We start from the raw sequence: 17,050 nt of genomic DNA on the forward strand, positions 1-17,050 counted from the left end.
GCCCACTGAGGCCCACGGGGCGATAAGAGCAGACACCAACCCTCACACAACCTCGGAGAAGGGCTCAATAGGCCCATGTCACAGAGAGGAAACTGAGGCTCACAGTAAGTGACTTGTCTAAGGTCTCAGAGCCAGGAAGCTGCAGAGAAGGGACCCCCAACTCAGGTGGTCTAGAGCCCATGCTCCTGAGGCTGTGGTCCCTAGGCCAGAGTGGGGTTATCAGAGCTCCCAGAGCCCAGGAAACACATCACCCATTGCACAGACAGGAAGCCTGAGGCCCAGAGAGGGAAATGGCCCAAGGATGAGCTGGGGGCAGTCAGTCAGGGGCCAGGGCCCAAGTCCCAGCCAGGGGGCTCAGCGGTAGTTGCATCTCTCCTGTGGGTTGTGGTCCCACTCTTCACAGGCATCCTTCTGGGCTCGGTTCCTATCTTCATTCCCTTTCCATGGAGCTAGCCTGTGGTCCGCTGAGGGGAGGTTGCTTGTGGATGATGTTATCTGCCCACAGTTGGCTCCTGAACTCCCCGGCAGGGTGGCTGGGGAAGGTGTGACACTCACTTCAGGGCTGCCGGGGTGGGCCCGGGCTCCTGGGGCAGGGTCTCAATGCTGCTTCCCCTCTGTTTCCTCAGAGTCAGAACAAAGCCAAGCAGTGCAAGGACTCAGCCGCTGAGGCAGGTATGTGGGCCCTGGCTGCCCCATCCGACCAGGGCAGAGGCCTGGGTGGTGCTCCCCACACACACCTCTACACCCTGGGACACACACACTCCCACCTGGCTGCACAGTCACGGGCGCAGCGCTCTCATTCCAGATACGTGCAGTCAAAGTAAACGCTGTGCTCCCCCATTCGCCGGCCATTCTTGGCACTTCATATGTTCAGTCCTCACAGCTGCCCTCCGAGGTGGCTGCTGTTATTATTCACTTTCTTAACAGATGAGGAAACAGAGGCACTAAAAGGTCCAGTACTTGCCCCAGGTTACAGCCAATAAGTGGTGGGGACTGCATTTGAACCCAGGCCATCGGGCTTCAGAGCCCAGGACTTGCATGGCACAGCCCCAGAAGACAGGGCCGCTATCTATTACATGCATGTGCGCACACACATTCAAGCTCGGGCACACGCACGTGTGCACATAGCCTTCTCTGGGCCTCTGTCCTTCACTTGATGCCCAAATCCTACCAACACCCTTGTCTCTGCTGGTGCCCCACCCACTGGACACAGCGCCCACCCTCCTCCCTTCCCCTGGGAAGGCCTCTCCTTTGTGCTCTGTCTCTATCAGGACCCAGCGACTCTCTTGGCTGGGGGACAGGTGACCTCCAGAGATCTGGGCACAGAAGTGACCCAAGCCTGTGGGACTCCACCCCTCCTCCAGCACCCTCTGAGCTGCCCTCTCTGAACCTCAGTTTCCCCTCTGGAAAGTGAAGTGGGGCGCCCAGAGATGCCCAGACGCCAATATTCTGGACTTGCATATATGAGGCTCCACTGCAGCCCTCAAGCAGCTCAGAGCACAGCTGGGGAGCAGAAGCAGTACCAGCGTGGGTGGCCCTGACAGGCATTCAGATGAGGCTCCACCAGCTGCTAGGGCAGGTCCCACAGGGGAGGCGGGGCTCCCAGGGGGGAGGAGGCCTCCAGGATGGGACCCAGCAGGAGCCAGGGCTGGAGGAACTCCTGTCAGGGCCCTCCCTGAGGCTGCCTGCGCTTGCAGAGCGGGTATACAGGCAGATCATCACGCAGCTGGAGAAGGTCCGAGCTGAGTGGGAGCAGGAACACCGGACCACCTGTGAGGTGAGTGGCCCACGTGGAGCCTCGCTTTCCCCAGCCGGGAAGTGGAAGACACCCATCCCTGCTCCAGCTGCTTCAAGGGGCCCAAGCGAGGCAGTGGGGGAAGGTACACGTTACTCAGTTACTCATTTATTCAGCCTCCTGCTCACAGGCCTGTGCTGGGGCCTGGCCCTGGTGCTTGTCACCTGACCTTGAGTCCCGGGCCCCTTCACTGCAGGCAGGCATTCTTTCACCGTTTTTGTTGAAGCCAAAACTGAGACTTGGACAAAACCCACAGCCTCTCTGGGCGCTGCGATGGACAGGGCCTGGGGAATAGGGCTCAGGACTCCTGTCCGAGGCTCCTCTCACTATCCCTCTGCCTCAGTGTGGTGCGGCCTGAAGGGAGGCTGGGGCAGGGACCCCCTGGGCAGTTCCACCTCCCTCCCTGCAGCCTCAGGGCTGGCCCAGAGTCGGGATGGGGACTCCAGGGCACTCTCCTTTGGATCGGGCTTCCAGCAGAGAGGACTGGCCTGGTCAGCTCTGGCTGAGCTGTGAACGGGGCCCAGCCTGGCCAGGCCCTGCAGCACCTCCTCACAGTTCATCTCCCTCGCACTGCCCCTAGGCCTTTCAGCTGCAAGAGTTTGACCGGCTGACCATTCTCCGCAATGCCCTGTGGGTGCACAGCAACCAGCTCTCCATGCAGTGTGTCAAGGATGATGAGGTGGGGACTGAGGGCCTTGGTGGGGTAAGGGAGGGCAGCCTCTAGGCAGCAAAGTGCCCAGGTCCGTCTGAGCCAGTCAACAAGCACCTGGTCCTTTGTGGTCCAAGCTTGGCCCCAGGGGTCTCAGGCCTCAGCAGCTCAGCCTTTGCCCCCAGAACCCCAGGACAGGAGATCAGTACCACAGGGCCAAGGCTTCTCTGCCTGGAAGATGGTGACTCTGTGGTTCCCCTGCCATCTGACTTCCTCCTCATGCCTCAGAGCCACAGAGCACCTGCTCCCTCTGCCAGGGATGGGAGGGGAGGTGGACATAGCTCTCAGAGGTTGGCGGAAGCTGGAGGACCCTGGCTGCTCTGCTCTAGGCCTGGTGCTTGCAGGAGCCGAGGTGCAGTCCTTCCTCTGCTTCCCACATCTCCAGGGTGTCCTGGTTCCCCTTACTGAGCCCAACCTGCTGGGTGGGTCCTCCCCAGCAGAGAGGGCCCCCCACCAGGGGCCCTGAGCTCTGTTGATACAGCCCAGAGCATGGCTCTCCTGGGCAGCCCTGGCCCCCTTGCCTGCTGTGTTTCCTGCCTGACCCTCCTGTCCAGGGCTGTGGGGATTGATTTTCTTGTTGTTTTTGCCCAAGTGACTTGAGCCCCCTGCTGCCTCCTCGCCTCCTCGAGGTGGAAGGGTGAGCTCTGGATCCACTCCCACTAGCCCCAAGACCTGGCTGTGCTGCATGCTCGCTCCGTGACCTTGAGCAAGTCACTCTCCTCTGAGTTTCCTCATCTATCCAATGGGAAAAGTGGGGTCTACCTCAGAGGACAGGTGTGAGTTAAGTCCCTTGCACAGGGCCTTGCGCACAGAAGGTGTTCAGGAAATAGGAAGCTGTCAGCCAGGGCTGTGACCCCTCAGGATCAAAGACCCTGAGCTGCGCACAATGTCCTGTGAGGAGGCCAGTGGGTGGGGGCCGCTGGCCAGAGTTCAGGCCCACAGAGGGGCAGAGTGGGCATCGGGCTGTAGCCTCTGCTCTTTCCTGCCCCAGCTCTACGAGGAAGTGCGGCTGACACTGGAAGGCTGCAGCATAGACGCTGACATCGATGGCTTCATCCAGGCCAAGAGCACGGGCACCGAGCCCCCAGGTGAGGACTGGCCTGTGGACAGCACAGCCTCTGGGTGCACTGAGCCCCTGGGAAGGCCTGGCCCTGAGCCTCAAGTGCCAGGACAGGGTTGGGGTAGCTCATAGCTCCCTTTCGGGCAGAGGAGCCATAGCCAGACCCAAGGTGTTGTGGAGGGTTGGGTCCCAGGCCTGCAGCCTCCTCTCAGGCAAAGCTAAGGGCACAGTAGCACTCAGAGGAAGAGGTGAGGATGGGGACTGAGGTGAGGAGCTCCCACAGCCCCCACTCCCCGCCTGTTTGGTTCTGCTGGATCACGGGTCCAGAATATTAGGTCTTGGTGGCACCTACAGTGGGGTCTCTCATGGGAGCAAGACAGGCACCTCCCCAGGCACCAGGGTGGGCCAGGGCCAGATTGGGAACATAGGCCCCAGCTGAGTCTCTGGCAGGGCCAGAATGGGGTGTTGGGGGCTGCCCTGGGCCTCACAGCTTGCTGTCTGCAGCTCCGGTGCCCTACCAGAACTACTATGATCGGGAGGTCACCCCACTGGCCAGCAGCCCCAGCGTACAGCCATCCTGCGGCATGATAAAGAGGTGAGGCCCCGACAGACGGAGTGACGGCCTGAGGCTGGGCCAGGAAGTGGGTCGAGCCCCTCCTCTGCACCTGGCCCTTCCTTGTTCACTGAGCACCTACTATGTATCTGTATCTGGTGCCCAGTTAGGTGCTGGGTACCCTGTGGAGACAAGATACGCTCAGTTCAGCCTATGGAGCCCTCAGCCCGAGGGACCCAGACACTAAGTGAATAATCACATCCCAATTATTCAGCAGGGGATGTGCTCCGAGCTCTGGGGAGGCCCCTAGGCTGCCTTCCTTGTCCCTGGGGCCTCACGTGAGCCTGGTGCCCTGTCAGGCTGCAGTGGCAACGCTGTCTGGCTGGAGCAGGACTGGGGCATCTGGAGAATTCTCCAGGCTTCTCCAGGGTCCCTTCCCCCGCCTGGCTGCAGTCAAGTGCCAAGGTCCCGGGGCCGGGCCTCAATGTGTGACCTGGGCAAGTCATTTGCACTCTCTAAGGCCAGGGCCCTGAGTGTTGGGGTCAGATTCAGAACCTAAGGACTCTCCTGGTTCAGGCCTTGAGTGACAATGGTGACAGCCCATTGGGAGCACTATAGCCGGCTCAGGGAGCCCTGGTAGCCAGGCCTTTGCCCTGTCTATGAGCATCCACAAGGGTCTGTGGGTTTCACGTGGCGCCTGTGTCCCCACTGCCATGCTGCCACTCCTCTCTCCAGCCAACCTTCAACCAAGAGGGCCCACAGAGGCTCCCAAGAGGGCCTCTGGGAGGCAGTGGACTGTGGGGAGGGGCTGATGCAGTTCCTGGCCCTTCGCAAGGACCGGCTCATTCCAGGGCCTCAGGAGCCCCTGGAGCTTCCTACTCCTGGGAGGCAGAGGCTTGTGGGAACCACCGGTGCTGAGAGCGGTACACACACACACCCCTTTGAGAATCTTGTGAAAGCAGTGGCCCCAGGGCGCAGCACCTTCACAGCCTCATATGCTACAGAAGCTTGTGAGAGCCAGGCTTCCCCGCACCTGGTGAGGACCTGGACCCCAGCAAAGGTGGTCATTTAAGCAACTGGACAAAAGAGCTCACCTGAGGCAGTATCAGGAAGGGGCAGAAAGGGGTGGCCCCAGAGAGGATGAGAGAGAGAGAGAGAGAGAGATGTCCTGCAGGGCGGAGGGAGGCCTGGCTGCTGGAGGGGGCTGGTCAGGCCTCTGGATGGGGCAGCTAGAAGCCAGGCAGGGCTGGGAAGAGGTGGGGATCAGTGGCTGAGAGTCAGAAGTATAGACAGTCTGGGAAAAAGAGGTGTGGGGCAGGCAGCACAATGGCTCAGCAAGCCTTACACACCTTTCCCCCTGCTCTGGCCGCTTCCTCCTTCCGTCCCCAGCCCCTGCTGGCTCTCACCCTGTCCTTTGCTGCCTGGGGCGCTGGTGCGTGTCTGCCCGCCTCTGTTGGTGTCAGGCCCTCCCATGTGCTGGGTCCACGCATGTCCAGCCTGTGCATGTGTGTGCACTCCTAGGGCCTTGGCCCTCAGCCCCTCATGTGGGAAAGGCCCCCCACATGCCACCTTGAATGGCAGGGCTGCCTCCCACAGGCCCCTGAGTCATGGCTCAGCCCCTCACCTGCATTCAAGGTCCCTCAGGGTCTGGTCCAGTCCCTATTTCAGTCCTGTCCCCCCTACACCCAAACTGGTCTGGTCCACTCCACAAACCCCACCTGTGCCGTGCCTCCTCCCCTGCACCTGAGTGCTCCCTCTCCTGGTCACCCGCAGTGCCTCGTTCCCCTTCTCTCCTAGGAAAGCTTCACTCACCTTTGAAGACTCAGCCCCACCCCACCAAGAAGGCTTCTGGCCTTGGAGGCAGTGTCAGCCTCTACTTGTTGAGCCCTCACTACTGCCCACTTCAGGGGGTGCCCCCAGCATCTGCCTCTTCTGTTTTATTTTCCTTTATTCAGTAAACCTTTACAACCCCAGCTCAGTCCAGGCCTAAGCCTGGCACAGAGGCAGGGATAAAGTAGCCCAGCACTATCCCAGAACTCCTGTGCACAGGGTGGCTGAGCTGGCCTGATCACTGCGGGCCCGCAGGGAGGAGGGCTGGCTCGGCCCAGGCAGTGGAGGCCTCAGCAGGGCACGTGAGCCAGGCTTTGTGTGGCAGTGCACCCGCACCCCTACTGGTCGGGGAAGCTGCTAGGGCAAGCTAGAGCAGGGGTCTGGAGGGTAAGGACTGGGTGTCTTCCCACGAGGACTCAGCATGGAGGTCCTAGAACCCCCAAAAGGGCCATGGGAGTCTTCCCATGAAGCTGCAGCTTTGGGGGTTCTAGGATCCCCCCAAAGGGCCCTGCAGGGAGCAGGTGCTGCAGAGGGCGCCAGTGGAGGGCATAGCTGGGGAAGGAGGAGCCACCGGGACCACCTTCTGGGGGCCCTCCTGCCTGAGGGGCACCTCATAAATCACATCCATGCCAGGAGGCTAGGGGCAGCCCCAGCCCTGGCAGAGCGTGTGCAGCTCTGAGACTTCTCTGTGTCTAAACCCTCCTCCCGGTGGGACCCTGAGTGTGGAGCGGGGGCACTCACCCTCTTTCCTCCCCATCCCCAGGTTCTCTGGACTGCTGCACGGAAGTCCCAAGACCACTTCGTTGGCAGCTTCTGCTGGTAAAGGGGGTCAGGAGGGGACCCCCAAACACACTGATCCCGGGGGGAAGGAGAGGTCTCCCACATGGCACAGATGGGGCCACTGAGGCCCCTCAAGGGGAAAGGTGTGTCCCCCAACAGCAAGTATGGAGAGCGGAAGGAAGAGGCAGGGCCCAGCATGGAGAAACCCCATTCCAGCAGAACCTCCAGGGGCCAGTGTCCCCAGAAAGGGGAGGGGTCCATGCCTCACCCTGCTCTCAGCCTCCACAGAGACCCTGACCCCCACCCCCGAGCGGAATGAGGGTGTCTACGCAGCCATTGCAGTGCAGGAGATGCAGGGAAACCCGGCCTCGCCAGCCCAGGAGTACCGGGCGCTCTACGACTATACAGCGCAGGTGAGGCCTCCACACCCTAAACCCACCTGTGCCACCTCCCCTGCACCTGAGCGCTCCCTCCCCCATTCAGTGCCTCGCATCCTCATCTCTCCTGGTGGTTTCACTCATCTTCGAGCATCCTCTCCTGCTCAGGAGGGCACGTGTGCCCGAGAGTATGTCCACACTAGCAAGGGCACCTGGGAGTGTGCTCGGGCATGAGCTCTGAGAACAGCACCCAGGGCCTGGGGGGCCTCAGCGCGCATGTACTGACTGGAAGCTGGTGTGCAGCAGGCCTGTGTCTGCCGGGGCCTGTACACAGCACGCATGTGGGGCACATGGGCCTGTGCCGTCCACACAGGCTGGGCGCTGCGTGGTACACACATGCAGGGAGCTGGCAGAGCCTGGGGTGCCTGCAGGTCATAGCTTGAGGGCCAGGCTCTGCACCTTTGGGTCAGGGGCCTTGTCCTCCGTGGCCATGGGTGTGGAAAACTGTGGCCAGAATGAGTCTTGCAATCGTGCCAGGATTGATTTTCTGATGTGCATAGGGTGAGGATGTACCACGGCAGCCACAGGGCAGCTATGAGAGAGGGTCCACTCTGCTCCCTGCTTGAGGGGAGGGGTGCATACCCCGGCCTCACATCCACTGGACTGAGGCTAAGCACCCCCCATGGCCAGGCAGGCTGGGTGTGGGCTCCACTGACGAGGCCAGGGCTCGGGGAGGTAGGGAAGCCAGGCCAGGAGAGTGACGGGTACTTGGATGGCAGTTGCTACCTGGGGCTGGGGACCACAAAGGGGAGGCTGTGTCAGGTAAGCTTGGGCGTGTGTCCTGGGATTGGGGTGTGATGCATACCCCTGGCCCCTGACATGCTCCAGTCACTGCGTCTCCAGAGTGGGAGAGGGGAGGTACGGGTGGGGAAGAAACCCAGGTTGGGGGAGGCCTATGATAACAAACTGGGGTGGATGGGAAGCCAGGTCCCTTGGGTTACCCCCATCCTGTGTCTCCAAGGGGCTGCCCCAGCAGGCAGGGACACAGCTCGGCATGCCACATTTACTGCTGGGTGGGGGACCACCAGGCCACGCCCCTCCCCGCAGGCCCTTCCAGCGTCATGCGCTTTCAATCTCTTGGCCAGAACCCCGATGAGCTGGACCTCTCCGCGGGAGACATCCTGGAGGTGATCCTGGAAGGGGAGGATGGCTGGTGGACCGTGGAGAGGAATGGGCAGCGTGGCTTCGTCCCTGGTTCCTACCTGGAGAAGCTTTGAGGAAGGGCCAGGAGCCCCCTCGGACCTGCCCTGCCAGTGGAGCCAGCAGTGCTCCCAGCACTGACCATGCCTTGCTGGGGCCCAGAACCAAGCGTCCCCAGCCCTGAGAGGGAGCCTGTCTCCCAGAGAATAAAGGAGTGCGTTCTGTTCTCCTTGGTGTGCTGGGGTCTTTCTCTCCTTCTCCTGCTCCAGTGTCTGAGTGCTCAGTTCAGAGGAGGCAAAGGAACAAGGGAAGGAGCCTGGATGGCGGAGCTCCCCAACTCAGCCAAGGCTTCAGCTATAGTTGGAGAAGAGGCTTGGCCCCAGCTACTAGGAGCTCCCAGACCGCCAGGGAGACACATTCACACCTGGACAGAGGATACAGGGTTGCAGGAGGATGTGGCAGGGGCAAGAAGGGGTTCAGCAGGGCTGCAATGGGAAGAGCAGGAGTCTTGAGGACGGACAGTTGAGCAGGTCCACAGCCGGGCAGCAGCGGCCAGAGCAGGCAAGTGCGTGGGCAAAGGTGAGGTTGGGGGTACATCCAGGAATATTCTGAGGACTCAGTATGGAAACAGGAAGCTAGTGATGGATCTGTTGGAGAGGCCATGGTGGGAGCCGAGGAAGGCAGGCTTGTGGCTTGTGGGTGCCAAGTGGGGCCTGGGGAAGCCACTGCTGTCCGTGACACTCCCGTCAACATGGCAACCCCGGCCGAGCAGGGCTCCAGAGCCCAGGCAGAGAGGGGCACAGGGGGGCCTTCAGTCCTTTTCTCTTTTTGGTCCCAGGAACATAACTTCCACCACTAGCCAAGCCCTGCTCCAACCATGATAGGCTTCATCCACGCCAAAGGCATTTGGGAGTGGGTGTGGGGGAGAGGGCCCCTGGCCCTCAGTCTTGGGGATGGCCAAGTCGGCCCACCCCACACCCACCTGGGATCCCCACCCCACACCACCTGGGATCCCCACCCCACCTCGGAGGCAGGCAGGTGCAGGACTGTAAGGGGTGGGAGGGGGGACACAGTGGTCCTCCTCTGCTGTTACCCGCAGACTGTCTTTATCTGGATTGCGAACTGCTCGGCCTCTCCTCATCCATACCCTTTGGGGACTGCTCTCTACGGACACAGCTCTGTGCCAGGCCTAGGGAGGGCCGGAATTGCCCTCAAATCAGAGGAGCAAAGCCTCAGTCTGCTCCATGCAAGGAACTCTTGACCCAGTAAGGGGACCACACGGCCCAGAAAGTTTAAGAACTCTACAGGAAATGTCCCAGTGCGCAGAGATGTCACCAAGGTTTCTGGGAAGAGGTGGCCCTGAACATGCAAAGGAGATAGGGGACTCCTTTCTGCTCCTTCCTGCCTCTGGTAGCTCCACCATGACAGAGTGTGTGTGTGTGTGTGTGTGACAGAGAGAAGGGAGTGAGGTCACCCCTGGAATTCCCCAGGACTGAGGACTAGATGAGACTCTCTTGGCACCTCCTGCACGATGCCTGCCCCGCCACCTCTGGGGAATGGGCATCCCAGTGGGCTTCAACATCCCTAGTGACAGGGAGCTCATCACGCTCCGCAGAAGCCCAGGGTGGACCTGCGGCTTCCCCACCAGTCCTGGCTCTGCCAGGCTGGCAGCCAGCTGGCATACAGAGGCTCTCCCACGTGCCCAGGCTGTCAGATGCCACCATGGCAGAAGTGAGGCTTTTCACCAAGCTCCGCTCTAAGAAGAGGGCAAGAAGGGGCTCGCAGAAGGGGACTGCTCTGGTGTTTCACACGAATGCCCATCTTTATACCCTGATCTTTCCTTGAGCAAAAAATTGGGTTCAGTTAAGCAAGCATGAGACATGGTGAAGGCGGGGGAGGGAAAGCGCCCTTGGGTTGCCACCTCAGGTGCGTGGGCACCTCTCAAGTCTGCAGTGCAGTGAGAGGGCTGTTTTCCCACCAAAGTGTTATTCGTGCTGGGGCCAAGCAGACATGCAAAGGTACAGGCAGCCCCCAGGCTGCAGGTGCGGGACCCTGGAAGCTGGGCTCCAGAGCGGGGGTCAGGCTAGGCCTCTGCTGAGTGTCACCCATCACTGCTTCCCACCAGAGGGTATGTGGCAGACAGGGTGGGAAAAGGATTTGGTTCTCTGAAAAAATTCAGTGATGCTTAAATCCTTCCTGAAATGTCATTTTCCCTCCTAAAGCCATCCTGCGAAAGCCGACCAAACGCCCACTCCTGCTCTCATACATCCAAAGTTTCCCAATAGAGATGTTTGGAGAGAAAAATGTCATCTGGTGCTTGGTCTCATACTCTCCTGAAGGAGAGAGAAGTCCGTGAATAAAGCCTTGGATGTGAAAATGCTTGCCTGGGCCAAAAACACTGCCCAGGACACATGTCTGAAGCCCCACCAGGTCCCGCTGGGTCCCAGACCTGCAGGTGGTCCAAGTAATTCAACCAGGATATTCTGATGACTTCTCTGTGACCTGCTGTACCTAATGGTGGGGGCGTGGTGCTAAGATAAAGGTGGCCCTCAAAGAGCTCACTGAGCCCAGGAGGACAGACAGGCACCCACTAGGTCCTGAGATGTGGGCAGTGAGCGGGGTGAGTGGGTCCCGGGGGCTGGTGCAGGCCATCCAGCAGAGGGGAGGGTGGCTTGTCTGGGAAGCGGTGACTGGGCTGGGGAACAATTCTGGAAGAACACAGGGAGCAGATGAACTGGACTTGGTAACTTATGGGATGAGAGACAGGTGGGAAGAGAGGAAAGCGAGGAGGTGAGGAGTGACTTTGGAGCCGAGACTTGAAGATGGGCTTCTCCCCAGGTGGAGGAGCTGGAGGGGAGTGGTGCGGGAACAAAGCCTGGGCAAGGGCTGGGAAAGGCAAGACAGCCGCGTAGGCTTACCACTGGGTCGGGCAGGGAAGGGAAAGGAAAGAATAGAAAGTTAGGTATCAATACTTTATTTATCCCTTGAAGATGCCTTGTCATGTTGACTGAACATTCCATTCCACTGCAAAGACTTTTTTACAAACCTTTGGCCTAGATATTTATCATCATCTCTGACAGGTGCCGCAGTGTCTGTGGGCACCGGAGGATGATGGGTAACAAGTGTTAGATAACAGAGCCTGTTCTCCAGTCATTCCGGTGGCTAGAGAATAGAACTGAAGACAACTCTTGGGTCACAATTTATGCCAGGGGGAGAATGCCCACAAATGAATCCAAGTCAGATTCACTGCCTCTGCAGCTTTCTCCATTCTCCCTTCATCCCAGTTGGTTCAGCTGCTGGGAACCAACTGCATGGATGGATGGCCTTCCCAGCAGAGATGGTGCCAGATAAAGAGCGAGTTAGCGTGTAATTGGGTGTATAAATAACTGCAGCCTCTTCCTGACAGAGGGCCACTCAAAGACAGCACGAAACAGGAGGACAAACATGGTCTCTGAATCAGAACATCAGGGCCTGAATCCAGGCTCACACTTCCCTGGGTGGTCTTAGGCAAGTCACAATTTCTCTAGGCCTGTTTCAGCATCAGTAAGATGGGTGCAATATGCCCCTATGCAAACTGCTATCCCCTAAGGTTCAAATTAGACAATGGTTAGGTGTGACCTACCAGCAAGGGATACCACTTTGAAGGAAAAGGCCCACAACCTCTGAATCTCGGCTACACTCAACAGCAGCTTTGAGCTTGTTATAGACACCCTCACTCAGCACGCCCTCTGGGACAGCTGCGGTTATGTCAGTGAGTCCTTCACCGTCGTGACGAAAAGAAGCAACTCACATTTGGCCAAACTGGAAGCACGTGACACTGGTGTGCAACACCTAATTCCAACTGCTCTCTCACAGCCTTTCCTAGGCCAAGGAACCTCAGCATAAGGGTCACCTGCTTGCCTTGGTCTGGCTGTACCCGGGTGTCTGCCTATTTCTCCATCCTGGCATTTGAGCCATCACAAGCCCAGGACAAGGTAACACCAGCAAGTGGGCTCGCTGCCCTCAGCACCCTCATGGGGTTATCAAATTGTGCTCAGTAGAGCCCTCTTAGGGGCCAACGGGAGGAGAAAGGGGGCACCCACTCCACTTCGAGCTCTACTTGGAGAGTTTACATATTGCACGCGCAGTGGTTCTCAACCCAGCTAGCTGCTCAATGGAGTCACCTGAGCAGCTTTTCAAATGCTGATGTTTCAGTCCCACCTCAGACAAACTGAAACCAAATCTCTGCAAACTGAGCTTACGCATAAATATCTGAAACATTCTCCTGGTGATTCTGATATGCAGCCGGAGCTGAGAAACCCCTGGCTAACAGGATATTCAGCTAAACATTTTAAAAAGTTTGAAAAATATTTATGGCACCATAGTGATTTATCTCAGATGATGGTGGGGATGACAAACATCAGCAAGCAGGCTGGGCATGGTGGCTCACACCTGTAATCCCAGCACTTGGGGAGGCCGAGGTGGGTGGATCACGAGGTCAGGAGTTCGAGACCAGCCTGGCCAACAGGGTGAAACCCCGTCTCTTCTAAAAATACAAAAATTAGCCAGGCATGGTGGTGCACGCCTGTAATCCCAGCTACGTGGGAGGCTGAGACAGGAGAACTGCTTGAACCCAGGAGGCGGAGGTTGCAGTGAGCCAAGATCGTGCCACTGCATTCCAGCCTGGGCGACAGGGCACGACTGTCTCAGGAAAAAAACAAAAAAGATCAGCAAGTCTCTTTTCTACCCTGTAATTTCTACATCTGTCTTACTTTCTTCATTGGATAAACTCAGGAGAGCAGGATTTATGTATGACTCCCCGACAACCAGCAATGCAGCAGCACCATCCAAAAAGGTATTCAGTAGATAGGAGATTTCTGCCAGGTCACTGTGTTACACCCTCAGGAGACCTCACAGACCTCACAGGCACTGCAATAGAAAGCCAAGTGCAACACACAAGTTATTTTCAAGAACTGCAAGGATGCACCCAAAAAGCAGGTGCTGTTACACACCAACACCAACCAACTAGGAAATAACTCAGGAAACCACTGCATTCACAATAGCTACAGACATTAAGCTTCAGAGAAAAGTTTCCTAAATAAACTCTGTTAAGATCCGAAAGAAAAAAACCCATTAACCAATCTAACTGGGCAGAGGACAGTAACAAAATTCAGAAGATACAAATGGCTGAAACACTTTTAAAGCATCCTGGCCCTAGCTAACAGTCAAATAAACACATATTTTCATTTCTCAGACTGGAAGAAAAGATGAAAACTGATCATACAAAAAGTGTTGACAAGGGTATAAAGAAATGCACATTTCATACACTGCTGGTGGCAGCAGAAACTGATATAATCTTCCTGGAAAGCAACCAGATGTATCCATGAAAATGTTTCAACGTGACTTTTTTTTTTTTTTTTTCGAGACAGAGTCTTGCTCTGTCACCCAGGCTGGAGTGTAGTGGCATGATCTCGGCTCACTGCAACCTCTGCCTCCTGGGTTCACGCCATTCTCCTGCCTCAGTCTCCCAAGTAGCTGGGACTACAGGTGCACACCACCATGCCCTGCTAATAGAGATGGGTTTTACCATGTTGGCCAGGCTGGTTTTGAACTCCTGACCTCAAGTGATCCATCTGCCTCGACCTCCCAAAGTGCTAGGATTACAGGCGTGAGCCACCGCGCCCAGCTAAATGTGACTTTCAATCCAGAGTAAATACAACTATCAAGAATCTACCCTTGGAGTTCATGTAAAAATACATGACACAGGGTGATGAATGTGCTTTGAAACTAGATACAGGCAGTGGTTCCACAGCATGGTGAAAGTACTCAAGGCCACTTGTTTACTTCAAAATCGTTAATTTTATGCCATGTGAATTGCATCTCAATAAAAACTGTTTTAATTTTAAAAACTGTAAATGACTGCAGTGTGTGTATAGAGATGGTCACTGTGGCGAGTAGTGGAGGCACTGGAGGCAGCCTGCAGGCCTGCCCTTTATATACCTTGGTTAATCATGGTACTAATGTACTCACACAGCTAACACAACGGAATGACAAACTCTACAGTCCGACATGGAAAAAGCACTAGTCTATGTTGGGAAGACAGAAAGAGGACCTTGTAGGATAAAATTCCTATTAGCAAAAAGCAAAAACCAAAACCGACCACCAAGTCTGTTTCTGTGTACGTAGAGTCTGCAAACACACATGCCATTGCTGAACTTGCTTCCCTGTGGGTACTTTGTTCTTTATAGATGTCTGCATTGTTTACATTTTTAAAGCACCAATTTCTTTTGTTTAAAAAAAATACAATTAAAAAAGGCAGTAAGACAAGCTCTGTCAATCTATAGGACAAGAAGCAAAGACACCCCAGTTGCAATAAGCGCACCTAGTGCCAAGGACCAGGGCTCCCGGGAGAAACACTGATCCAGGGCTGGCGCCCAGGGGCCCGGAACATCTTGTTAGATCAGAAATTAGGGGAGTGCTTCCAAAAATGCTGGGATATAGGAGGAACTCAAAGGGGCTCTCACTGGCCAAGTCTGCAACTATCTGAGGAACTCTTCTCCCACCCCTAAAGGTCAATGATGAAGTAGACTGTTGAAAAAATGGGAATCCAGAGTGGATGTATGAAAACAAGTGAAGGAGAAGGGAGGGATGACCGGCAAATGAGGAAGGAGTGCTGGACTGCAGAAATGTCACTTGGCAATCATCATAAAGACTGAATCAGGCCAGAATCAGCAACATTTGCTGAACCTAAGTGGGGAGGTGGGGATTCTGATGAGGGACAGGGTATGTACATGGAGACAGTGTGTCTCCAGAGATTTCTTATTAGTTGAAAAGAAAAAAACAGTAACTATACTATGGAGAAAGTGGACACACCTCGGCCAGGTGTGCCAGGTATTCATTTATTGCCTCTTAGCTCCGAACTCCCCTGACCTTGCCCTTCCTTGTCACACTGAAGAGGGGATGCTGCAAACTCCTTTATCCTTTGCCAGCCTGACCCACAGTGGGCTCTCAATGGGCCCACAAGGCTAGAGGAGGAAGATGGCCTTTTTCTTCTGTCTCCTTTGGTCTGGCATGGGTCCCAGCAGCATTCCCCACCGTGGCAGCTCTCTGCTCCCGTGGCTTGGCGGGGGGGCACCTCCAGTGAGCTGATTCTCCAGCACGGGACAGGCAGCATATCCCAGGCAACCACAGCCACCCCTCGGAGGTCTCTCCCCCTTGGCGAATCTCCTCTGAGTTTCCAAGTTCCTTCTCTGTGTTCTCTTCCCTTAGCCCTAGGGGTGACAGCTGTTCTCTGCTAAGCTGCTTTAGAGCTTTTTTATCCCTTTTAGTAGTTAACTACCTTCTACACAGTTAATTATTTATATTAAAATCTTCCTGTTCACATTTCCTCCTTCTTGGACTAGATGATCAAAACGAACATCCCCACTGAGGGGCAGATGGGCATTGTGTGCCTTAAGATGGGATGCCCTGAGAGGCATCCCACATGACGCAGGTAGTGGTTCAGCCACCTGGAATGCAAAACCAAATCTAATCACAAGGAAATCGCAGACCAATGCAGATAAGCAGCACCACCTAAAACGAACTGTATCCTTACAAACTGTTCCTATCATCAGAGACAAAGCTATAGAAATGATCCAGATTAAAGAAGACCAAGGAGACATGACAACTCAGTTGATTACCTGATCCAGACCGGATCCAGCACCGCAGAGGGAAAGGTGCTATCGAGCACACGATGCGGCCAATGGGAATATGAGCGGTGAGGTATTCTATCAGTGTTAGATGGATGGAATTTGACAACTGTACTGCAGTCGTCAGAGAGTTATCTTCTTCTTGGTAAGTACTCAGTGAGGTATTAGGGTTTTGTAAAAGGCCATGATGGGTGTAGAGGCAGCAGGAGGGAGGGAGAGGAAGAGATGGGTTTGGGGTGAGGGAGAGAGAACGCACACACATTTGAGAACACACATGACAGACAGAATGAGATGAAATGTTAATAGGTATATCTGGGCAAAGGATATTTGAGCCTCACATGTACAGTTTTTATTCTTGCAACTTTTTTGTAGGTTTGAAATCATTTCCAAGTAAAATTAACTTTTTTAAAAGAGGCCATACGATACAGCAGTGGTCCTCAACCAGGGCTGTGTCCTGGACACACCCTAGACCACCTTAGAAGCTCTGGGACCCAGGCATCTGTAGTTCTCAAAGTGCCCCGGTGCTTCCAATGTGCAGCCACGGGCGGGAAACACCAGCCTAGTGGGTGAGCTCGCTCACCAAATTTCAGACATGACGAGCAGTGCTTTTGCCCTCTGAAGAATAAGCACTGGGTAATGCAAACTCCGAGCCTCAGTTGCACGGGGAAAGGCAGAGACAAGATGTTGAATTTGCATGGCCCTGGCCAACACAGACAACATTCCTCTTCTAGTGGTTCCCAGGCAAGAGAAAAAGGCATGTCCAGGACAACTGTGCCAGGAATTAAACATAATTTAAAGCTGGCAGGAGCTAGAATGGTTTCCCAGACCTCAGAGCTACCTCCCTACCTCCATCTTTTTGGTCTCACTGCTAATACGGCCAGTCTGGGTCCAGCTGGCAGAGCACACGGGAGGAGGTTGCTCTCTCACCAGGCAAACTGAGGACTGAGTACCGGAAGGGTGTGGATAATTATCCTCTTGGGCAAGTTCAAGGACAAGGCTACTGCTCGGCATATTTCTCAAAGCCATTTCCCACTCTAGAGGCCCCATTCTGTCCTGTAGAAAGAGTGGAGGGCAACCAA

The 17,050-nt window shown here is 55.9% G+C and overlaps 1 protein-coding gene across 2 annotated transcripts in view; it reads left to right on the forward strand.

Moving 5' to 3' along the window:
* PSTPIP1 (proline-serine-threonine phosphatase interacting protein 1) overlaps positions 1-8,531 on the forward strand; it is a 42,803-nt gene extending 34,272 nt beyond the window's left edge. The window contains exons 8-15 of one of the 2 annotated variants that reach the window (XM_008015759.3): positions 627-672; positions 1,698-1,777; positions 2,376-2,474; positions 3,496-3,592; positions 4,069-4,159; positions 6,711-6,766; positions 7,007-7,140; positions 8,250-8,531. In XM_008015759.3, the coding sequence (XP_008013950.1) occupies positions 627-672; positions 1,698-1,777; positions 2,376-2,474; positions 3,496-3,592; positions 4,069-4,159; positions 6,711-6,766; positions 7,007-7,140; positions 8,250-8,381 (735 nt within the window). In that variant the 3' untranslated portion in view covers positions 8,382-8,531. The remainder of the gene's footprint in view (positions 1-626; positions 673-1,697; positions 1,778-2,375; positions 2,475-3,495; positions 3,593-4,068; positions 4,160-6,710; positions 6,767-7,006; positions 7,141-8,249) is intronic. The other variant, XM_008015760.3, reaches the window with a different exon arrangement.
* Positions 8,532-17,050: the final 8,519 nt, after the last annotated feature.

Source organism: Chlorocebus sabaeus, chromosome 26, assembly GCF_047675955.1.
Source record: "Chlorocebus sabaeus isolate Y175 chromosome 26, mChlSab1.0.hap1, whole genome shotgun sequence".
In the NCBI taxonomy this organism is placed as follows: domain Eukaryota; kingdom Metazoa; phylum Chordata; class Mammalia; order Primates; family Cercopithecidae; genus Chlorocebus; species Chlorocebus sabaeus.